The 26,310-nt window shown below is 37.3% G+C and overlaps 1 protein-coding gene across 3 annotated transcripts in view; it reads left to right on the plus strand.

The window, feature by feature from the left end:
• The window catches only part of LOC124718969, a 288,559-nt gene extending 264,671 nt beyond the window's left edge, over positions 1-23,888 (plus strand). For 2 of the 3 annotated variants that reach the window (XM_047244639.1, XM_047244640.1), the window contains one exon: positions 19,168-23,888. In XM_047244639.1, coding sequence (XP_047100595.1) covers positions 19,168-19,400 — 233 coding nt within the window. In that variant the 3' untranslated portion in view covers positions 19,401-23,888. Of the gene's footprint in view, positions 1-4,038; positions 4,071-19,167 lie in introns of all 3 variants that reach the window. The other variant, XM_047244641.1, reaches the window with a different exon arrangement.
• The last annotated feature ends 2,422 nt before the right edge of the window (positions 23,889-26,310 follow it).

Here is a 26,310-nt window from a genome sequence, read left to right on the forward strand (position 1 = left end):
GATGGCACATCTGAATGTGTGATCCGTTGCTACTGCCTCATGTTAGCACATGCTTTAGAGGCCCGTGGGGGTCATTTCGAACACCTTACCCAGTAGTGTCTCATCGGAAGTTGATGTGTGTTGCATTGGACTGTGCAGATGAGATGAATTAATACACGCACACCATGAATTTCTGCCCATATGTCAATACAATCTATTTGCTCTTTAGGCCTATCTTCTTAGGAACCGTTTCCTGCAGTTTATACCCATTTAGCAACATCACCCTGCATACAAATGTCACCTGCCATAACCATTTGTTTGGCTGGAATTTTTGAAAGCAAGTTTTGCACAATATTTGTAAATTCCCAACTAATGTGTAAGAAAGAGGCGCATGATGTCTTTATTAAATCCAGTGACAATAGTAGCACCTCTGACCATTAGATGACGATCTGAGCTGACAGCTTAGTTCAGCTTCTGCAGACAGATAACACTGTGTGTGGAAATAGAAAATCCTGTCCCCTCATCATTGAGTTTATCCCCTCTCTCGAACTCCTCACCCTCTTGAAGAACAGACTTTTCTTCACAAGACACTCTTTGTAAGCAGCTTTCATCATTTCAAGAATTCTTGAACATATTTTCCCTATTTTTAAAAGGAATTTCATCACAACTCTTTGGTTTTCAAAATCAATCCCTTTCCATTGTGATGATAACAAGCCATGTGTGTATAAAAACAGAATGCACTCAGCATGATGTTGTCTAGGAAACTGACTGCAGTTGGTAGAATTTTTGGGAAATGAAGAAACACAGAATTACCAATGCCAGCTTTCCAATGATGCTCCAGTGCTCACAATATGATCAATCTGTCAACTTAAGTATCATACATCATATTTAAACTGAACCACAGCAGAATCATCGCCACCCCAATAAAGAAATATTAATTATCAAAAGCAAAATCAATGAAATTGCTGAATAACAGAAAGGAAAGGCACTCTTAGTTGCTTACAAACAGCAAAGGTCTAGACAGGGGCCCCTGTCCACCAACACATTCGCTGTGTTAGTAAGTTTTAATGCCTATTGCAGTGTAAGGCACGGGATCCCTTATGTTGTGATCAACTGTAATTTCCTTCTGATGTGAAGGAAACACTGCTGTATTTTAAAACTGTTTTGCAGCCACGCTTCCTGCCATGAAGCGTGTCACATCTAAAGTCATTATAGAAGTGTGGTACCATTCAGGCACACAACTCATCAAACCCAAAATGTCCTATGAGCTATAGGCACCATTCCTTGATTTTTCAGGTGTTTGCACTTTTCATCTGCATACTCATTCACATAGAAGGCTATTACAGTAAAGTCAATTCACTGCTAAATTTTATATACAGTACATGTATTCTCAAGGAAAGCAGTAGTATCGACCTTGGACAACAATTTAGAATCTGTACTGTTATGATATAATCCATCATAGGCTCACTGTATCTCCACAGGGAAGGGCCTTACACTCCTGAATTCAAGCTTTATGTCCTCTGCACCTCATATTCCCAAAGCATCGCTGTCTCACAATTTTTTGCATTCGTTTTCCTTTTCCATAATTTGCAGTGCTAAACTAAGTGGCAAAGAATGATTCTCTGTAGGTGAAGCTGCTTCTAGATTCACCAGTATATTATGAGTGTTCAAACAAGTCCTCATTGTTAACTTACACGGCAAGAACACTTAAAAATACACTTTCAGAGAAGAAATTAATACACTTATTACTTACTCTGATCAAAAGGTCAACAACAATGTTGTTAGTCAAAAGAAAATTACAATCAGGAAAGACTCTGCACTAATTACTGAGGCTGACTTGGGACTGAAAGCCTTATCCTCTAGCCTGCAGAATGTCCCGCGGACCTGTTCGAGATATACCTGTACACGTTTCTCTGATGTAATTGTGGTCAACCCACTACCTACTGGATGACAAAATTATTAAATCCAAAAATGAGAATATAAACAAAAGTCGGAATTTAAATTTATCGCCCCTGCATGCGTTGCCTATATCGCATAACGGACAAACACTCCGCGTTATACGAAGGGCGTGATAATACAGCAAAGTCATTGTTTATCGTTGCCAACTTTCGTCTCGTGTGAACTAAAACTGAAGTTTAGTAAATAATGTGAATTATAGAACAATTTGTACACCTATATAAAATGAGATATGATTTTTCTATTTCACTGTAGCATAAATAACTATCTAAAAATTTGTTCGATACAACATTATGATGTGGATGGCGCCGTTACTTACATATAACAGTGTCTCCTGCCGAAAAGCGTAAGAGGAACAAGCATGATACAGCGTAAGCAACCGAAAACTTCATACATAAAATACATGCAATATTGAACAACGCGCGCATGTGTTTGGATTTAGATTCAACATTGGTTCCACGAACAGCGATATAATTCGCATATCGATGGCACACTCGCATAAACCGATAAGATTCGATAATTGTAAACCCGCCGTCTGCATCCGGACATAGCATTTGTAATTAATTTATACCACATATAAATACTTTTGGAAACACCAAATCGCATTTTTCTATCGCTGTCGCAGAGAAGTGCGAAAAGTAACGGCCAATGATAGTTGTTCTAAGAATACGATTGTTCTGAGGCCAAATTCCTCACGATGGTTCTACAGATTGTTAGTAATATCACAGTCTATATTCTCTGCGACGATTTTAATTACAGCAGAAGAAACAAGAATGCACTGACTACGAGTAATACGTTATTTTTCTTATGAACTGTGGCGAAAAATGTTTCTTTTGAAATTCAGGTTATTTCATTATTCAATGTGCCCCTTTTTGCACAGTCTAACATTGATACCATTTTACAGGTGATTAAACAATATTTCTTTCCCTATTCTTAGCAAGTTGAAAACTATTTTTCTCTTGGAAACGGAAAAATAAAAAGTTTTGATACCGCCCGTAACATTCATTCATATTACTAAATTTTGTAAGTAGTATGAAATGCAGCAACTAAAATCAAATCATAAAGATAGTGACGGACAGAGAAGGATGGCTACATCAACAAGGCATTCCTTTAGTATCTGCTGCAGCTGCTGATGATGCTGATGACTGTGTCTATAAGCTGCGTAAACTAAATAAGAGACTACTGCAGTCTCTTGGATTTCCCCAAGGCAGTGGCAATTTTTGAAATCTATTAATTGCCGATTACCCTTACTGCCATATCCACCACTCATGAAACTTAGTAGGCATGATATTCTCGATAATACTGTCTGATGCATAAATACTCATCACCGCAACCCTACAGTTCTTCTCCTTTACTGTCTACTTTTTAAAAAGATAACTTCTGGTCATCACCAGTATTCTCTCAAAAATTTACAGAGCTTAATGTTATGTGCATTTGGATAAATGAGGATAAATAAAAAAAATACAGTTTCTATCATCACATGAGACAATAAGTTTCCATTATTATGTAGTGAAACTTTATTAGTTACACTGGTATCAGCCAATGCCTTGAAGTCTACTAAAAATGAGTGTCGTCTTAGTATGTGTTCCACATTCTTACCACCTTTGTTCTTACAAGTTCTCCTGGAGCGATAATTCTTTCACACATTTTCTCTGGTGTCTACATTGTACATGTAATGTTTGTTCTGAATGCCAAGTCCAAAACTTTTGCAGTACTGGTATTAAATTGAAGAAACCAGAATTCATATATGACATGTCTAATCAAATTTTGAATGTAGACAGTAATATATTCCAGACTGAGAGGAAGATAATTTGTTCAAAAACTGTATGCTACTCAAGTAATATTTATTTTCAGATATTTTATAACTTAAGTCAAGCAGGAAATAATGCGACTTATTTTCAAAGGTAGTGAGTGTGAAACAGTTTCTCGTGCACTGGTAATGGAAAACAATGAATTACATGTTCAAAACAATGGACTTCTGGAATTTTGCCAGATGCTAATGATTGTTGCCTTGTTCTCATTAAGAACACATTTTTTAACCACATGAGCATGCATGTTATCTAACAGGTTGCCACAATTAATTACCCTTGTTTTTGTTTTCAGTTGCAGGAAAGGTCTAATTCAAATGCTTTGAGGTTTGTTGCTTGCATTTCTCTCGGGCTAAATGTATTGGTGTCGCATGATATGTGCAACTTTCAGTGCCTTTGCCTGCTTGCGAATTCCCTTCCTGTGGTCTGTAGTGAAAAGTAAACAATAATTTAAGAAATGCACCTCAAGAAACCCTGAATGTTGAGTAGGAGGAGTTCTGTACTGTTGGACATCCCTATGGGATTCAGTTCCTCTTATAAGTTTCATTTGTTGTCTGTCACTTGTTTCAGAGCACTATAACTTGATGTGGAAGCAATGCATGCCGGAATGGTATGGAGTACTTACTGATACTATGTCATTAAAAATTAGCAAATTTAAATTATGAAATAAAGATAAACATAGATTCTGTTGTTTGTTGGAAGCACACTGAAAATTTATTTTTCTTTGATGAAATTTTGTTTTAGTTCCCAAATACACATGAAGCAAGAGAATAGACAAGGTTTTGAGTCATATGAGTCATATTTATGAACAGATACCACTGAAGAAATGGTCCCATTCAATTAACCATCTGTTGAAACAATATTGAATCCTAGCAGGACAGGAGTAAAAAAATAGAAACAGAGGAATGAACTATATTCAAATGTTTAGCTATTTTGCAAGTAGCCAGAAGAGTGTTGCTATATTAGACATCAGATATCTACTTTTTTATTGTGAAATGGTTTTTATGCTCCAAAATGTAGGAAAATGACTGGCATAATTGTCCTGACTGAATTCTGCAATCAGTGCATTGGTTTTTTGCCTTTGTTTTGATTCCTTGCCTAAAGTGCTCTATGGACAATTAACAAAAGTTGTTGCAGGTGTCCTAATGGAGTCTCCTTGTTCCAGGAACTGCACTGTAGAAGTCTCAGAGTAACTTAATTGTTTTAAGAAATTGGCTTTTTTAGTTTTTTGTACCTTTCCATGAAACAAACATTTTTACACTATGTTATAATTCAAATTAATGTCTAAAAATGAGGAGGTAAGTTCTGGTAGAATATAAATGATGTAGGAGTAAAGGAGGCCATTCACCAAAAAGCAGAAATGTTGAGTCATCCACAGGCACACACAAAAGTGAAAGAAAACTTGCTAGTTTTTGTTATCAATCCTTTTTCAAGCTACAGTTCAAACATAAACACACACACACACAACCACACACACAGATGCCTCTGACCCTACATAGTGCCAGAAGGTCAAAGGGACAGACATGTCACAACATGTTGACAAATCGTCACTCTGAACTGTCACACTGAATTAATCCACACCTGCAAGCAGACAACGCAATGCCTAGATTACCAAAGTGGTCTGTCGTCAAGCCTTTCTGGTCATATTATGTTAGTGACTTCAAGGAAGTGCTAGCACATTTTGACGCTTGCCAAGACACAGGTGATGCCCTTTGTGATCACTTGTAATGTGAGTTTAAAACTTGGAGAGATGCTTTGTCCACTGATATATGACTATTTTCTCTGGGGACTGGGTGGAGCTATCGAGTGGAAATTTATGACACATACTAAGGTATGTGGTTCCTTCATTGTGTACAAAATAGAAAATTCTAAGGCAATGCATTGACAACTACAGCAATTTATGTCAGATACTTTGGTAATCAATAATTCACTTATTGACCATTGCAGGTGCCTTCCACTTGACCTAGCAGCATAATATTTAGCAAGAGATGAGAATTAGCAGCAATATTTATGAAAAATTCTGAAATCTGTTAACTTGTATTAAAATTCTTGTCATTTATATATCGACTATTGTAAAGCTCGACCATTACATAGCATGAATTCTCCAGGGACTGGTTGGAGCTATTGAATGGAAATTTATGTTACGTACTGAGGCATCTGGTCCCTTTGTTGTGTATAAAATATAAGGGGCATTCAAAAAGAAATGATCTGGAGTCTGGAATGTGCAAACTGGTGGCAGAAGGGTAATATCGTGGCGTGCATAATGAGGTGTGGTTCCGACTACAGCATGGAAGTTCACAGCCCATCACTAGAGGGCATGCATGCATGCCACATGACTATACATAGCTAGCAGCAGCACGCATCAATTGTCCATCACTGCCAGTCGCATTGCAAACAGTGACATGGGGGTGTCAACAGAAGAGCAAAGAGCTGTTCATTATCTGACAGCAAAAGGAGTAGGAGGAACAGACATTCATCAACAAATGTCACAAGTGTATGGCGAAGACTGTATGTCCCTTGCAAGGGTCAAGGCATGGCACAAGCGCTTCAGGGAAGGAGAGGTGTCGTTAGCTGAAGATGCACGGCCTGGAGCACCACACTGAATTACCAATGACATCGTCCAGCTGGTAGATGCACTCATTACCCAGGACCGCCATGTGACAGTGAAAGCCATAGCCGCCGTGGTTGGATTGAGGGTCGGAAGTGTTCATACCATCTTAAAGAATGGCTGCTCATATGCAATTTGGGTGCCCCACAGTCTTCAACCACACCAGCAAGCATGTTGAATGGCCCACTGTCTTGCTCATCTGCAGCGCTGTGCTTGGGAAGGGAATGCGTTCTTGGCACAAGTGGTGGTTGGGGATGAGTCATGGTGTCATCACTTCGAACCAGAATAAAAACTACAAAATCTCCAGTGGAAGCATCCAGGGTCACCACAACCAAAAAAAGCCAAGGCCATCCACACGAGTAGAGGAAAGGTTATGCTGACGTTCTTCTTTGACCAAGATGGCCCCCTTGTGACTCACTTCCTGCAGCACGGGACAACAGTGAATGCCCAGCATTACTCGCAAACCTTAACCACCCTTTGCCAAGCAATCAAATCAAAACAACCAGCCAGTCTCATCTGTGGGGTCATTCTGCTCCACGACAATGCAAAGCCTCATATGGCAAACACAGTCATGGCATTCCTCCAGAAATTCAAATGGGAGGTTCTTGGTCGCCCTCCATACAGTCCAGACTTCTCTCCCAGTGATTACGCCATTTTTGGTCCCCCTTAAAAGGGCTCTGAGGGGCAAACGATTCACCTCAGACGACAACGTCCAGCTGTACATATGGAACTGGTTAACATCGCAGTCCCGGGAATTTTATGAGACAGCCATTCACCACTGTGTGTCACAGTGGAACAAGTGTCTCAACAGCCAGGGTCAATACTTCAAACTGGTGCTGGTTTCTGTAATTATGCCTGTGGCTCGTTTCTTTTTGAATGGCCCTTATAGAAGCTTCTATGTCAACGCAATCGACAAGTACGGCGATTTATGTCAGATTTTTGGTAATCAATAACACACTTATCGATCAATTCAAGTGCCTCCCACTGGACCTGGGAGTGTAATATTTGGCAAGAGATGAGGAGTAGCCGAAATATTTACAATAAAATACGACAAGTGTTAATTTGTAGTAAAATGTTACGAAAAAATTACTTCTTTTTCATTGGTATATCAACTATCGTAAAGTTCGACCATTACATAGCACGAATTCTGATAGTCCCAAAGGTTCTTATAATAATCCTATGTATAATATGTAAATAACCATTACTAACTACACTGAGGTGACAAAAGTCATGGGATAGTAATATACACATATGCGTATGGCAGTAGTATCACAGACACGAGATATGAAAGAACAGTGCATCGGTGGAGCAGTCATTTGTACTCAGGTGATACATGCAAGAAGGATTCTGACATGATTATTGATGTGAATTAACAGTCTTTGAACGTGGAATGGTAGCTAGAGCTAGACGAATAGGACATGCCATTTTTGAAACCTTTAAGTAATTCAATATTCTAAGACCCACATTGTCAAGAGTGTGTTGAGAATATCAAATTTCTGGCATTACCTCTTCAGTGGCATATGGCCTTCACTTAACAACTGAGAATGATGGCGTTTGCATAGAGTTGTCAGTGCCAACAGGCAAGCAATATTGAATGAAATAATTACAGAAATCAATGTGGGATGTACAACAAACGTATCCATTAGGGTAGTGTGGTGAAATTGCCATTAATAGGCATAGCAGCAGAGAACCAACACAAGTGCCTTTGATAATGGCACAAAATCACCTGCAGCACCTCTCGTGGGCTCATGAGCAAACCAATTGGACCCTAGTGAATTTCAGTTAGTAAGAGCTGATGGTAGGATTTGAACGTGGTGCACAGCCCACAAAGCCGTGAACCCAAGTGGTCAGCATGCCACTGTGCAAACTGGTGGTGGCTCCGTAATGGTGTGGGCTGTGTTTATTTGGAAAGGACTGGGCCATTGACTGGAAATGGTTATGTGTGGCTACTTGAAGACCATTTGCAGCCATCCATGCACTTCGTGTTCCCAAACGATGATGGAATTTTTATGGATGAAAATTTCCATGCCACAACTGTTTGCAATTGGTTTGGAGAACATTCTGGACAATTGAAGTGAATGATTTGACCACCCAGATCACCCAGTGTCAGTTTGTGCACAGACTCCTGCTCCGACAACACTTTCACAGTTATGGACAGCTATAGAGGCAGCATGGCTCAATATTTCTGCGGGAGACTTCCAACAAGTCGTTGAGGCAATGCCACATCAAGTTTCCACCTAGTTCATGCAAAAGAAGGTCCGGCACAATATTAGGAGGTATCCCATGACTTTTGTCACCTCTGCATCTATCTCTTAGTATCCCTTTAAGACCACAGCCATAGCGAGCTGATCCTACATTCTCGGCAGAAATGTCAGGTCTGTCCCCCACCCCTCCCCCCAAAAAACTACATTTCTACCACTTTTCTACATAAAAATTATTATTTTGTAAGTAGGTCCAATAGAAATTAAGTATTAATGATAATATTTCTTACATGATCTTTACTTATGTAAAATATTGCACACAACAAATTAAATCAAAAGTTTTACGGGCTTTCTAAAAAAGGTAAAAACAATATTGTATTGTTTATATAGGTATTGTACATTGGATGTAGTATGATGTAGAATAAAGACTTTGCTTTGAAAAATCGTCTTTTCCAAGGTTGATAACTTGAAAGAGATGATCATCCAAGGGAAAGTCATAGGGGAAAGACTGCAGGGAAGAAAATCAAGATTATGGGAAAGGATAGACAAACAAAACCGACAAAAGACTGGGAAAAACAGAGACAGACTGTTGAGAGGATCATGTGATGCATCACAAACTTTCAGCTATAAAAAAACGAAGTATGGATAATGATGATAATAAACCACAGATATAAGAATCCTTCTATGCTATTTCAGTGAGCTACTTGTTGGATAGTATGTATACCAAAAAAATTGTTGGCAGTTCCCCAGCACATAAATTCACCCCTGAGAATAGGGCTATACCCATTGTTTTGTGTCAACAAAAGAATCTGAACATCATGTCAACCTCTCTGGGGAAACATTTCTGAAAGCCAGTAACCTGCAGGGACCCATTCAGTTGCTTGATGAGCACTAAATCAATCATATTACCATCACATATCATTCACAGAAGGAAGTTCTCAATGTAAAGATCCACAGAGGTGTAAACATCAATTCCGGTCACTATCTTGTGCTGGTAAGGGTTAAGTTTACCCCAAAAGAGTGCACTGGAACAGTACAAGCCTTCATAAATTTGGCACAAAAAACATCTAAGAAACTAATATAAAAGAGAAATGGGAGAAAGAAGAAGCAGTCACCTGGGAACAGTTCCAAACCAAGATTATACAGAAAGCCAAAAAGCTACCCTGCAGAAAAAGAAAATGAAACAATTTTGGTGGGATTCAGTACGTGAAGACCCTTTGGAGAAATGAAAGTCTTCCAGAAACATAATGGTAAAAATTCACCCAAGACTAAAGAAGACTTTTTCGAGATTAGAAAGCAAGTGACTAAATTAACCAGACCGATAAAGAGGAGATGCATAGAGAGCAAGCAATATTAAATTATTGAAAAGAACTTGAGGGAAGTCAACACACATTACTCTTACAGAATGTACTTGGAAATATCCATTGATACACACCATAGAATCTGTGCTTCAAAAAGGAGGACAATAAACTTGCTCTGACAAATCATGACAACTGTGTGGAGATACTTCCCTGAGCTACAGTTTGTAAGCATATCCTTTGCTCAGAAAGAACAGGACATCTGGGGAAGACAGCATCATCAGGGAGTTATTGAAGCATATAGGGACAGACACACTTGTGGAAATAACTTAAATCATCACAGAGATATAGCGCACATAAAAACTTCCAGAAGATTGGAAGTACATGCTCATCCACCCATCCCACAAAAAAAATGTGATGGAACAGATGTAAATAACTAGAGAAGGATCTCTCTCCTTCAGGTCACATGCAAGATATTCGCAGCATGTTTATTTCAAAGAACACACTTAACACCTTTAACATAAGATCACTGAATACTGAACGAGCTTTCTATCAAGGTGTCCATGTGCAGAATAGCTCTTCAACCAAAATACAGTACTAAAATATAAGGCAACCCATAACAGCCCAGTCATCTACAATTTCATTGATTTAAAAAAGGCATGACTTAGTTTAATGAGTACGGGGAAATCACAGCAGTTGGGTAGAAATCCTCAAAGAATGTGATGAAAAACCTGGCCTACAAATATTTTTTTTTCATCGGTAATAAATGTAACATTCAGAAATTAAACTTGAAGTTCAGTAAATCAGAAGGTTAAGATACTTCAAGTGTTTCATTGAGATCATAGAACAAACAAGTCTACTAAAGGGAACACTGAGAGTTCAATTACAAAAACTCAAGAGAGCATGTAGGAGAACACAGGATGGAATGGGCATGCTGATACACAAAAATGTTAAACATTACAACACAGTGATAAATCCTGAAGTCCTGTATGGAAGAGAAATTTTAATTCTCACCAGAAAAGCCATTCTGGAAAACATCCTGAAGGAACATTGGTGAATTACAAAGGAAATTCTTGGACCAGAAAAAACTGAGGCCTGGTATGAATTGAAACCCATAAAGCAACTGAGGAATTGTCAAACCTGGCAGCAAACATTAGAAAGAAATTATTTAAATTTTATGGACATGCTGAAAGACTCCCAGCAGTTATAGTTACACACAAGATTATGGAGTATACTCTAGATCAAACAAGTTGAAAAGAACTGCGATGAGGCCCAGATACCCACAATGGAAGTAGCAGACACGAATCTGTTCCTTCATTCAAAAGATAAGCAGTTGTACAGAATGAGGTGATCTCCCCCCCCCCCCCCCCCCCCCCCCCAAAAAAAAAAAAAAAAAAAAGTCAAATAGCTCTGTGTGATCATGTGCAAATGACAACAACAATAATAATAAAAACCAGATTTTATTTGTTCCTTAAAAATTTTCAATAATGCTTGCATTACTGATTAGAAACAAAAGAAAAATGCTGTAATTAAGAACTGAAAAATATCTCTTTCCCAGACTACTAACCTTTTATTAAAATATTACTTTACATTTCTTTGCTTTGAGCAAAGAAACCTCACTGATTATGTCACTGAAGCCAGGTTTAATGGTTGTGTCATATCCTATAGACAAGATGCATGTGAGTGAACAGTCTGCTTTCATGCAAGATACTGCACTCATTGGCAAAGCTATTTCAATGTTTGAAAAGGATGTCTTAACTTCAATAAATCTGTTCTTTCAGCTAGCACTTGAAAGTAGCTATTACTTTAACTAGCTACACTGTATCAAAATTTCTGTATTTGGCACCAAAACCAGCTGCACATTTTTCAGGATAAGACACAGACCTTTTTTTTAGGCATTTCCTGACAGGAAATAAAAGTCAGATGAAACATTTTGATTAAGTGAGATATGTTTTGCATTGCACTTGCAATTCTGTTAAGCACTCTCTCTCAGTCTCAGACCAGTCCTCAGTCTGCAAAAATCTGGTGCCTTTGGTCAAACAGCATACCTGTGTCAGCACTGACTTGCTGACATTTGAGATCCTGCAATACTGTACCAAGGTTGCAACAAGAGCTCCACTGTTGAATATAAGTGAGTTGTGTGGATGGCAGCTGTGTGAATCAGGCGTACTGTTGCCACATGAACCACCTTAGCATTAGATTTCTGTTGGGTAGTAGCCATTTCTTTATGATGCTAATTGGTGAGGGCAACGGCCTTGCCGCAGTGGATACACCGGTTCCCGTGAGATCGCCGAAGTTAAGCACTGTTGGGTGTGGCCGGCACTTGGATGGGTGACCATCCAGCCGCCATGCGCTGTTGCCATTTTTCGGGGTGCACTCAGCCTCGTGATGACAATTGAGGAGCTCCTCGACCGAATAGTAGCGGCTCCGGTCAAAGAAAGCCATCATAACGACCGGGAGAGCGGTGTGCTAACCACATGCCCCTCCTATCCGCATCCTCAACAGAGGATGACATGGCGGTCGGATGGTCCAAATGGGCCACTTGTGGCCTGAAGACGGAGTGCGCTACTTGGTGAAATGACACTACATACGTACCACTGTGATGACTGCCTCTGCAGTCACTGGCCAAGGGAAAGGCTTCTTCTTGTGGGCAGGAAATAGGAACACAAGGGGGTAGGAGAACTCATGTACCCTCCTGGTTAAATATTAAACTACATTTTTTTTAACAGGTCAGATTTTGCACCCCCTATTTGCCTGGGCCAACAGTTTCTCTAACTGAGAAAGAGTTTACAGCTGACAAAATTTTCTACATATTAATTTTTTGTTTAAAATTGTGGAGCATTTACCACAATCACTTTTGCTTGAAATTGGCAAAATTATATTTTGAAACCAAAGTAAAGCAGTTATTTTGTCTTTTGTTTCTCCAGTGTAAATGACCATAAGATATGGATGCTATGTGCAATATGACTATGACAGCTAGACAATTTTTAAAATTGAATTAAAAACAGTTCCAATCACAATAAAATATTTATTGGCAATGGTAGGTGGTTTTGATCAAAATGTGACACACTGCAGACTATATTACAGCATGATAACAGGTATCCAGGATCCACAAATATCGATGTTGAGCAGTTAATGTTCATGGACCTACAATACCTGCTCTGTTCCCTACTACCGCCTGACATGATGGTGTAATATGGTCTGAAAATGGTCACATTTTGACAAAAACCAGTAAATATTTCATGGTGGCCAAGAATGTTGCTAATTCCATTCTAAAATATTTTATCAAGACCGCTGATATTCTCCATGAGAAATGTTCTCAAAAATTAGCTGTACGGTTACCGGTACTCATATTTCATGTAAAATAACATACATGTTCAATTTATGATCCCAATGTTCCCCAGTGACACATTGATCATTTCGCTGCTAGGAAAAAAAATAATTAAATTTGCTTCCAGTAATTGCTTCAACTGCCCTCATTTATTAATCCAGAAATAAATTATATAAGATACTACCAGTAATGCAGATTCCAATTTAATTTGATGCAATTTGGTTTTGGCTCATCCACCTGTGGAACGATTCAAATGAAAATGTCTAGAGACAAAACACATTCGGTTTCACTGCTTGATATGCATGGTTTCATTTAATACACTTTAATCATTTCTGAGTACATAAAAAATAATGAGCCATTAACCTGAAAGAGAAATCCTTCACATCAGCAAATGTCATTCATGTGTTGAGATATGTCTCAGTGTGCTTCTAACATCAGCTTATCGAGAATGTAATATGGATATCTGTGTTGCTTTTTGATTTTGTCAAATATAATGTTCACTGTTAAACTCTTTAAGACATCAAACTGAGTATGCTTTTGTCAATAGTAACAGTCAACCATTCTTACAAAGATAAACATCTTAAAAATTTGCAGCTCTTCCTTATTATGTTATGCAATAAGCTTAGGACGTTATTAGTATGTGTCTCTGTATTAGTAGGTGTCTGTGTTAATCCCCGTCCTGATCTCTTAAAAAGTAGAATTGTCATTAGCTAGAAGTTTAAAATAACTTATTCTGTTGTTTAACTTTGTATCTTTTGTATATTAAGTGTCTCTTAATGGTAACAATAGCTTCAAGTAAATCATTCACTATAATTTGCAGTGAATGCATTTTGACAGCTATTGAATTTAACACATTAATTCCCTGCTATTGATGTTGTCATTGTTCCTCTGGTTTTTTGTAGCAGTATAATATGATATTTTCAACAAAATTTCATGCACTAAAATGATACACATACGCAAGGTGATGCATGTATTCTCTAGCATGAACAGTGTTGTAGATTTGTCCTGTAGTTCAGTCTTAACAGAAAAAATAGTTGGGTGGTACTTCTTTGGTGTAAATTAACGACTGTAGCAGAACCATTATGATAATTTATTTCTGCTTCTGGAATTTGTTAAGGGCTTGCCGTAACAGGTGGTGATTATGAGTTTTAGGTAGGATGTTTGGATCAATAGAATAATTAATTTGGTGTTATGACAAACGTTTGATATTTCAAGTGAAAATACTTTTGACTTTTGATTTCAGTGTTATATTACAGTCTTGTCCTTCCTCATACAGTGTTAAAGTTATTGCTGTTCTTTTTTTGTATATAAAAATTAAACATTCAGCACATACATGACACAGGGATAGCAAGCATTTCTCGATAAAGAGACTTATCACTACAGTCATTTTGTGCGCTTCTAACAGCTTCTAATAAAAGGGCATTAAGGTTGTTGGAGTGCATGAAATTTCAAATAACAGTAACTGAAGTAGTTGAGGTTTTGTAGGAGTTGCTTTTACAGGCAGAAAGTGAAAGGATTTATTCACAGCAATAGAGGAATATTCTACCAAGCCAATCTACCACATTTATTTGAACAGAGGTGAATTCCTAGACATGAATATGACTAGAGAAATCAAAATTAGATGAGAGACAGAAGAAGATTAACATTCTGAGTAAAATATTGAGATTCCCAGCACAGCAGGAATAGTAATGAAAGTATAGAAAAAATGTATGAGCCAGTACATATAAGTACAAGGAAATGAATGGTAATCTTCTCTCAACATCAGATACAATTGAATGATGGAAGCACTTACAAAATGATTAATGAACACAGAGAATCACTAAGGCAAATTGGGTATGAAAAATTAGAGTCATTCTGAAAGAAGATTGGAATAAAAGGCCCTGAAATTGTAGATAGAGGTGCATTTTAAAAGAAAATTCTTGGCAACCCTTCTCCAGAGGAAATGAAAAAGAAAACCAAATTGATTTTTGTCAGAGGACTGGAAACAACACCACTCTGATTAAATAAAAGAAAACAGAAAAAATTGGAAACTATGGGAGGAGGATATTATTAATGTAGTAGTTGTACATTTCAGTTAATCGAAATTTATGGTAAATTCCTGTGAACAAAGGAATCTCAGAAAGCAAATGTTGTCACTTGTTTGAGGTTTACTGGCACCCCTCTCTAAATATTTTGTGCCTTTGACATACTTTGTTATTGGACATAAGGAAAGTAAATGTACTGAATTATAAGGTTTCTCTATATGAATCACACAGGTTTACATAGAAAGAGGAAATCAATATATTTTGTTAGCTGCAGGCTAATATGACATTATTGCATTGTGACAAGAGTAATAAGTAATAAATCTGTTGAGTTCAGAAACAGGCAAAGGGTAATAATGTTTCCTGTTCAGCAGAAGGCTCAGTAGGTATTCCAAATGCTGAAACATAATCAGAAATGTGTATCCAATGCACATTTACCCCCACTCAGACCAATATCCCACACTGGTGACAACAACTTTTGCAAACGGCAAATGGCAACACACAAAATGAAGAAACTACTGAAACCATATATTGCCCAGAATAACATTGACCATGTATAGATGTCTTTTCTAAGACATCCACAGAAATCCATCTGTGTGTCAATATATTTAGTTTATGGTGACATGCACAAACACTTCTATCAACAACTGCTTCTTGTTACCCTGACCATTTGTTATTTCTATTGGAAACAAGATGTTGAGCTTGCATTGCAACATTCCAATAAAGGATCAGCTACGTTCACCTTGTGGACACAACAACATTTCATATTCATGGCAAAGTACACAGAAATGGTTGCAGAATGTGTGGAAATCACAACCTACAACCCACTGAGTATGAACTTTAAAGTCTAAACATGAATATGTGGTTCTAACCAATAAAAGTAATGGGCTGAGAACTGTGAATTATTTGTCTCATTATTACACCCACATCTATATCCATATCCTGCAAATCACTATAAAGTGCCTGGTAGTGTACATGTAATTACAATTTAATTAAGAAGCAAGGTGCACACTAAAATATTTATGATATAACCTCATTGATATGAAACAACAGCTAATGTGGGACAATAGCATAACAAGATTAATACGTTTTTTACTGTGAATATCTGTCAGTGGGAAACTACCTCCTGTTCAAATTAAAGAGTTCATTTTAATGAATTTTTCCACTGAGTATTAATGTCTGTACATCATATTATCAAGGAGCTTCTGCCAAACCCCTTGCCCCATCCATCATTCCATCATACAAGCACATCCTCCCCCCCCCCCCCCCTCCCCCCCCACACACACCAAGACACTCTTTTTCTACACTCTAAACCTGTGCCCCTTCAATCACCACCAGATTGCCTGTAGCTTCATCTTTAGAATACTCTTGTCTTTTACTTTAGGGCTGATTTCTGTTTTCATGTATTGGGGAGTTATAAATGAAATCAGTGAGTAGGAAGAATAAAATTGTCTTTTTTCCTTTTATTAGATGAGTGACTAAAATGATTTTTCTTAATATTTTTTTCATGAGAACATCATAATTTTATAGAAGTTCAGGAAGAACATTAATCCATGCAGATTTTAACACAGTAAATAATATAGTTCTCTTAGGTGTGTAGTACACATGTACGAATTATTCTTTTCTACAACTTCAGACTGTACGTTATGTTACTTCAACTTTACTGAGAAACAATATTGCACTGAAAATAAATATTACATATTATAATCAATATGCCCATGACATTAGCACTTGATAACATTTGTAATGAAAGTGCCAAGCCATAAAATTTATTTACTAGATAATAAACATTTGTACTGCTGTATAAATTCATATCCATTTTTAATTTTCGGAACTTAAAAAGAGTCCGCTTTTATTATGCATAAACTTTTATTACTAATTTTAATTTCTTTGAATTTCAGCTGTTTTGTCATAAACTATATAATATCACTTTTTAAGATGTTCGGAGTCATCCCATTTGGTTGGAATTATGTTTCTACACTTCTGAGTGTACTATTGATGTAGTAAGAATTTACTTCACAATTTTCAATCAGTACAGGTATTTGATCTCCAACCAAAAATTGCCTTGTGCTTATATCATTAGGCAAATCAGCAACATGGAGTAAAAATAGAATACACCCAGCAATGAACTCTTGAATGTTGCTCGTTTGATGAATCAATATGCTTTTTAATTTGTTCATATCCAGGCATCCTACATATGGCAGTTGATATGTATATGAGATGTGTTCAAAAAGCATCACACCTTTGGGTTACAGAAATACATCTACTTTGATTTAGATGCACAGAACCCTAACCCCTTTGAAAATATTCTCCTTGATATGTACACAGTCTTCTCAGTGTTCCCACCATTGTTGGAAACACTCCTGGAATGTGTCTTTTGGAATGTGGATCAGGTAGGCCATCACATTGAGCGAGATGTCATCTCTTGACTCAAATTGTGTTTGTATAATAATTTATCATGTCACCATCTCTTACACATATATAAAATGTTCCCATTACCTATTTCAGCAAGTTCCCATCTTCAGATATGAAACATCCACTAAAGAGCTCCATACAGAATATATAACAAATACAGTCCAAACATCATGAAGTCAACTAAAATATCTCAGGGAATGTTCATCATATTGTCACATGGTATTTTGCCCGTGTTATGATATGATGTACATTCATGGAAATGTTTTTGTTGGCTCCATGATGTGCAAAGTGTTTAATTGTATTTCTTATATGTTCTGTAGAACACTCTTTAGTGGATGTATCACATCTGAAAATGGCAACTGCTTGCCAAAACTGGTATTTCGAATATTTCATATATGTGTAAGTGATAGTGATGTAATAAATTATTATACAAACATTTCAAAATGTCACTTACATCCAATTGGCAGTGTGTCAATTAAAAAAAAAATATTTTTCCTTTCAGTGGAATTTTTAGCTCAGGAAATAGCCAAAAGTCACACAGGGTCATGTTGGGAGAGTAGAAAGCCTGAGTAACCACAAGAATGTTATGTTTGGCAAGGATGAGCTGAATGGGCAGATCCACCATCATGATAGAGCTGATAAGATTTTTCTGTTCATGGATGTGGTTGCTTGCATGCTGCACAGTGTCATGAAGGTGGCAAATTACCTCTCGGTAGTAATCCTTTGTGATGGTTTGGCCTTGTGGTGCGGACTTGTGATGCACCTGGCTTCTTGTGAGTGTGCCCAAGCACAGATCACTGTCCACTGATTTGCAGCCAACTTTGAAGCAGTTACACCACTCTTATCCATGATGATAATACCAAGAATATGTTTTTTTTTTTTTTTTTCAAGGATAACATGTCACGGATGCAACAGACATTTATTAACATTTTAACACGCAATTTAGAATGGCTACAAAGCCAAAATCATGTAGGTGTACAATAAATGAACAATTAACATTCAAATGGTGAAAATTTTGATAAAATAAGTACAGTAAATAAATAAAAATAAAACCTTATCTATGAGTTAATCATGGCATTGTTTCCAAAAGATTGTTGTATCTTGTGACTATTTTCCACATGGGTGTCACCAAATTTTTGGCAAAATCTGATGCAATATCATTGCTCATTTTGTTCTGCCATTTTGACAATTGTTCACTACAAGTCCCCACTCACAGCCGACTGCCAGCGACTGACGCTTTCTGCTGGCAGGTGAAAATATACGACTGCACACGAATATCCCCCACCACATCTCCACTGAAGAAAGTCTCCCATACTCGATGGTTTATGCGGAAAAGGAGGTTTTTGAACACAGCTCATAAGTGCCTTTGAATGGAAACAGTTAGGTGCATAAGAGACTAGGTTATTGAACAACAGAAAACAAAAAGGAATAAAATTAAAATAAAAGTCTCGGTAATGTTAATGCTAAGTTCATAGTGATTATATAGTTGATAAGTAGAGCAGTGTCTGAAATTATGAGGAATACTACAAAAGTGACACTTTTTCACGCAGGCGGCGGTTCCCGGCGGGGTAGCAAAGGCAGTAACGTGTCGGCAACATCGACACGCTCTCCGAGGTCACCAGCAAAGCCTCCTCCCAGCCCGCTGGTCAGCTCAGCCCACCCACACAGTCTGGCAGCTGTGGCCGCGACACCTGCAGCCACGGGCTCTGCACCCACGCTCGAGAGTGTCACTGTCGAGATACGTGGCAGCAGGGCAACGACGCCACAGCAGCAGCAGTTGTAGACAGTGCGGTCACCTCCCGGGAGTGCCACCTCACAGCAGCCTTCGCCCACCCACAGATACGATCACCTTTGCCTGTAACCTGGTCGCTGCGACGTACTGCAGCATCTTCACATCGGAAAATCATCGCCGGCTCCTCTGCGTGGTACTTGTACATATAATTGACAGTAACTGCACATTACATAAATTCGAAAAGCAATCACAATGGCCAACTTAGGGTGCTTCCAGGGACAGGTAGTGCTGTAAAAATCACCAGAAAGAGAAACACAACAATTGTTGGCATATTCCCAGTTTTGGCCAGTTACATACTAGAAAATAAAAACTAAAGTTTTTACCTCTCTCTAGAAAATGTCACTGAAAAATAAGAATGATGTGTTTCCAATTAGGTTTTGAATTCTGTAACAAGCGTTGCTCTTGTGTTGTTTGTGTGTGTGGGTGTGTGGGTGAGAATGTTTATGTACACGTACATGTATAACTGAATATTTGTGGCCAGGCAAGAATTTCATTTTTTCCTTTCTCTCTGTGTCTCTCTCACAGTATTATTAATGTTATGACATAAGCCTTGCAGCCATCTCTTACATAACACAACAGTTACATTTGACATTTGATTCTTATAGCTAAATGTGTAAAATATAGCCTTAGTAGGTCACAAATTGCCTATGGGACAGTAGTGAAGCTGACATTTTTAACTACCAAATTTTATATCACTTTTATAATTGTAAACAAATTCACTATACACCTAACTTTCCTGTTAACGTCACTTTGGCAACATTTTATGGTGTATGAGAAACCAATATAGATACAAAAGTGTTTTATTGACACCATTTCACATGAAGCAAACCTGTGGTGTCTATACATGGCATACAATACAAGTATTCAGAATAGCCAAATAAGTACTTACATGGACAATTTTACCTCCTCTGTTTGAGGTTATTAATATAATTAACCATTAGAGGATAGCTCAGTAGCAGCTGCGTTCTGAAAATTAACTCCAAGCTATCTTATACATACAGGACATCATCAGAAGACTGCAGCATCCAAAGCATAAAAACCTAGCAAAGTCCTTTCATAATATACTGCAATATTTTCCTGAATGCTAGTTGCAGCAGCTCACATCTTTAAAGAGCCCATTCAGACCAGGTTACATGCAAAGGGGTCCACGAATTTTTCTTCAGTTCATTTGGCTTAATACTTCTGCCAATGTTCCAGGCTATGAGCAGAAGACTAAAAGTGAATTTAGCACACACCTTCATAACTTTAGAAGTGGCTTCTCAGCTACGCAAAATGAATTGAAAATTTTATCATTACCTTTGCTATGACACACATTTTCTCGTGTATAATGAAGAGCCTTATTTTTTCTCAAGGGTAGAAATGCAAAGCTATGTGATAGTACAGAGGTTTTCAGTAGACATAGATCACTATGACTTGATTGTTGCTTCGTAGCTAACGAAGGCATTTCAAAAGCCATAGCACAAATATTTTTTGTGGAAACATCTTTACCAATGACATATTTCTTCAGATAGCTACAATCTCAGCCATCCATTTCTGTGATATTGGTAACAAATCATAACTTCTTCAGAATTGGCCAAAACTGGACTACAAGTATATATATGGTGTAGGAATAGGTGCAAGTCTTGTGCAAACACTTCTCTACGTTCTCAACGTATTAGGCTCTCCTACCGAAATATGAAGTTCAATGAAGAACTTCGTTCAACAGTTTCTTTCTTTGTGTATTACAACACAAAGTGCATTATGCAGCACACACCCACATGCACCTGTTGCCCATGAGATGAATTAAAACAATTGTCTCTATATATTAAAGTGATTTTAGTATGATACCCAGTTAAGTGCAGATCAGAAGATCATAAAACCTTCTGAATGAGTCAAAATAAATAAAAGCTATAGAGAAAGACAGTTATTCAGTGTTGTCAGGAGGACTCAGAAATTATCCTAAGATTGTCTGAAACTTGAGACTCGTTTGAATGAAAAAATTTATCATATGTACTGCTGATGCTAATCAACTGTAAGCATCAAACTCTGGATGAAATCAGGAGTAGTACTAAGTTTATCATGTAAGTGGAAAGGAAATGTGATTTATACAAGGGACCACCTGTTGGACGTGTATTAACTGTGTCTGTCATGTTGAGCCTCCAATGTGCTGTGTGAAAAATAGTTTTTCTTATTAATTTTTCCCCGTACAGTACAACGAATATAAGTGAGAAACTAAAGAAATATTATCTCCTTCTGAGAGACATGCTTGATTTCCCATAGAGGGTAACAGCTAAAATTCTAAACCCAATATATTGTCAGTATAAACCTCAGCTTTTTAAAGTTAAAAATTGAAAATTAATCTCATAAATATTCTCTTATATTGTCTTTTTGTGTGTGAAGGGAGAGCCCTTTAGCCATATTTTTCATTTAGTTCCATTGCAGTGCTCTTCTGGCTGCATTAGAACCCAGCATGAAGAAATTTTAACCAATTTGTAAAAAAGAAGACAATGAGAGACCTTTCATTTGGATTTAGCGTTTAGAATTTACATGAAATTATTGGTTCTACGTGAAAGTTTGAATCTCTTACGTTTAGCTCGAAATGCAATTTCATAATAAAGTCATTTTCACATTGCATTTTCTTAAAAGTTGCCACATTTGAGAATATATATTTTATTTTGTAAAATTCTTGTGAATGCTTCAGATATTCACAACAGAGCAACAGCTTGAGATTAATCATTGACATGGTCACCTTTCATATGGTTTGTTGAATAATGTTTCCATTCAAATAGAGAACTTCTCACAAACAAGATTCAGATCTGCTATGTACAAACATGTCTCAAATATTGCATGTGGGTCTCTGTATGTGGAGATTATAACTCTTTGTTAATTACACTGTAGCCATACTTTTCATTATAATCTAGAGTCTAGTGAAGTTTTTGATTTTTCTACAGTACCTCACAAATTTAATTTTCTACTCTTGATGCACGCGTTGACCCAAAGAAAGTATTTTTGTGCCTATTCTATCCAAAAACTTCAGTATAGTTTACAATTGAAAATGTACAAAAGTATGATAAATGCACAATATGTAATTAGCCATTAGAAAGGATTTTAGCACAAGCAAGCTATGCAGATGATAAGTAGACTAGCAGTTTCTAAAATTGTGAGTGAAAATGAGCAACAGTAGTCAGAAGCATTTCAGAAGATGGTAGCCCTAAGTCTGAGTGCCTGAAATTAGTGTAGATACAACTTCTTATTTGATAAACAATTTTAAATAGATACATTTCGTTCTCATCTGCATTTATACATTGACAATTTAAAAAGTGTCATCTAGAAGTAAGAAAACCTTTCGAATTTGCCGCTCATGTAGTTTGCAGTGGCATAGTGCTAACAGAAAATTAGGGGAAGGTTTTCTCGTTAGCACTATACGCTGTTTAGTTTGCTATTATTGCAGGAGATGGAGCATCTGATAACAATCAAGTATATTTGTAAGTGATTATTAATATAAGTCAATAAAACTTATTTTTCTGTTGACACAGTTTTCAAATACTTGGTGAGCTATCACATGTACATAAAATTAATAGCATTTTCTCAGTAGCAGCTATACTTTTGAGAATCTTTGCAGTTTTGAATACTACATTATAACACTCATATACTAATGCTGCTCAAGGGACTATATATACATACATATAGATACTGAATTTGCCCGAAGAGGATGAAGAATCCTTCTGACAGTTACAGGATATGAACTATTATATAAATATTATACTTGAGACATAGATTTTAAGAATACTAAACTTTTATTTATAGAGATCATATAAAAGTTGATAATACATGAAATGCTATTCATAACAGATGCTAATAATGCAGTTAAATATCTCTTTAGATTATTAAAAAATATGGTTTAAGACTTTCAGAGATTTATGTACATTTCTCCTAAGCAAAGCAAGTTAATAAATATTTTAAATAAAAATTTCTTAGAAAAAGTTTAATGTAATGCTTGAATCATTGGGGAAGAGGTTCAAGTATTATCATTAAACATCTTTTTTATAACTTCCAGATAAACACTTAACTTTAATTAGTATCACAGTTGTAAAACTTCTGGGTTTAGCAAATGGACTTTATTCTATGAGAATTTGTTAACATTTGTCTTTGACCAGGAATTTATAGTTTATATATATATTATTGCAAAATGAGCTTTTTTCTACTATCTGCTATTAAAAATAGCTACTACACAGGTAGAGTAGACTAAGCGAGTGAAGTTTTCTACAATTCCTTCTCGATTAGATGCAGTCATTTATTTTTCTTGTGAATAAAAATTATAGAAGATGCATTACTTGCACAATATTTGTGGCTGAAAATGAAATGCCTCTTCTATATGTACAGAAAATGATAAATAAAAATGAAAACGTATATGAAATCTTTTCTTATTCTTGGTAACTTAAACATGTAAAAAAACTAAAGATTTATACATGTATGAAAGCTGAACTTATAATAAAAGAAACTGTCCTCTTACAATTTTCTAGCAGTCATTTTATCCACAACAGAGGAACCTCACCAGTACCACATTCCTATCTTGTGTCTGTGCTGCCTCTCTCCCCCAGCCATATGTCACCCTTATCTCCAATCCTCCATCCTCCCTCAAGTTGCCCACTTCACCCATTACAATCATAGGTGTACAAATTCTCCTTCTAGTCTGCCTGCCCCTATCTCCATTGCAACCATTAAAGCAGCTCGACCTGTCACAACGGAAATACAAGAGCACACGTGTACTGAAGCGCAGTGGTTAAAGCAGTCCAACTTAAGTTTCCGCAATCATGCCGAGTTTTGAGGGACCCATTCAGCCTGCTGTGTCTGCCAACAGATTGCGCTAACAATCCAATGTGACTGGTCAGGTACATGTTTGCATAAGTAGTTTAACTGCAGCTCATTTATCATAATGGTGGATGTAGCAAAATGAACAAACCATACGTAAAGGAGATTGAGGAGAAGTGATGAATTGGGGAATATATGGCAGTCACGAAGCAGAGTGCAAGTCCAACTGGGGAAAAGTTGTCATGTGTTTATGAGGCAGTAGGTGCCTCACAAGACAAATTGTGTAAAAAGTTACTAGACACTTGTGGTGAGTAATGATATTATGGCAAAATGATAACATTTAACACCATGTCATCATAGTGATATACTTTATTCACTTTGTAATCACAAAATGTAACAGCACAGACATCAAGTGAGTTCAAAGATCATCATAAAGAGAGATCACACAGATCAATGTATCGAACCACCACAGGAAGTGTGGAGCATAGTGTAGGAGTAAAAGGAGAAGGGAATTATATCGGGGAGGTGATCAAGGAAGACACAACATAATATTTCATCCATGTTGGCTGCCATAGGGGATGACTGGGGTGGGAGAGTGGGATCTGAATCGGAGCAGAAGGGAGGGACTGCAGACGGTTGCATACAATGACAATTGACAGTATACCACACTCGTTGGTAAAAGCTCAAAGGGAGCCATTGACAAAATCTTTAGGTAAGTGAATAGCTTGGACGAGTGTGAGGTTAACATCCCTAGATTTACATACACGAGAAGGCACCTAAAAAAACAAACAAATAGTCATTATGACGTTGCACTGAAATGTCATCCAATGGGAATGCCATAACTTCGACAGTAAATGTGGTCATAGTTGAGCGCTGTGTTGGTGGTGAGAAGATCACATGATTCAAAGACCAGTGGTGGCAAATTGAAGCAGAAGACATACGTGTAGGTGTAGAACCGGTGGACGGAGTTGGATTCTGTGTTGTAACAGTTGTTGCTATTGTAGGCAAAATTGTCCTGTGGAATTTCGATCACGGAAATTGTCCAAATCGCTGGATTCACGGAAAACATTTAAGACGGGGTCACCAATGTGGCGAGTAATGATATTACAGTGAAATAATAACATTTAACACCACTTTATTGTAATGACATACGTTATTCACTTTGTGGTCACAAAATGTAACAACACAGAACAAAGCTAGGCATCAAGTGAGTCCAAAGATCATCATAAAGAGAGATCACAGGAATCGATGTATCGAGCCGCCACACACTCATTTCAGGAGCTTTAAGTATGTTATGACATGTTTGTCAGTTTGACCAGTAGTTTCCTCACTGCACACGTATTTTGAAAGAGGACAAGATTTAGTGGCTGACAAGTATGTGGAATGTATGCTGAGGTCTTGAGGCCATTTAGCAATATATGGGCTTTCTAAATTTAGGGCATACATTGAATTCTGGTGGTACACAACATAGTCCAAAGAAAGCTTAGCAATAAAGAAATACTTCTTCTTTCAGAGATGTACTTTTTACATATGTTGTTGTTGTGGTCTTCAGTCCTGAGACTGGTTTCATGCAGCTCTCCATGCTACTCTATCCTGTGCAAGCTTCATCTCCCAGTACCTACTGCAGCCTACATCCTTCTGAATCTGCTTAGTGTATTCATCTCTTGGTCTCCCTCTACGATTTTTACCCTCCACGCTGCCCTCGAATACTAAATTGGTGATCCTTCGATGTCTCAGAACATGTCCTACCAACCGATCCCTTCTTCTAGTCAAGTTGTGCCACAAGCTTCTCTTCTCTCCAATTCTATTCAATACCTCCTCATTAGTTATGTGATCTACCCATCTAATCTTCAGTATTCTTCTGTAGCACCACATTTCGAAAGCTTCTATTCTCTTCTTGTCTAAACTATTTATCGTCCACATTTCACTTCCATACATGGCTACACTCCATACAAATACTTTCAGAAATGACTTCCTGACATTTAAATCTATACTCAATGTTAACAAATTTTTCTTCTTCAGAAACGCTTTCCTTGCCATTGCCAGTCTACATTTTATATCCTCTCTACTTCGACCATCATCAGTTATTTTGCTCCCCAAATAGCAAAAC

The sequence above is a fragment of the Schistocerca piceifrons genome, chromosome 10 (genome assembly GCF_021461385.2).
Source record: "Schistocerca piceifrons isolate TAMUIC-IGC-003096 chromosome 10, iqSchPice1.1, whole genome shotgun sequence".
NCBI lineage: Eukaryota > Metazoa > Arthropoda > Insecta > Orthoptera > Acrididae > Schistocerca > Schistocerca piceifrons.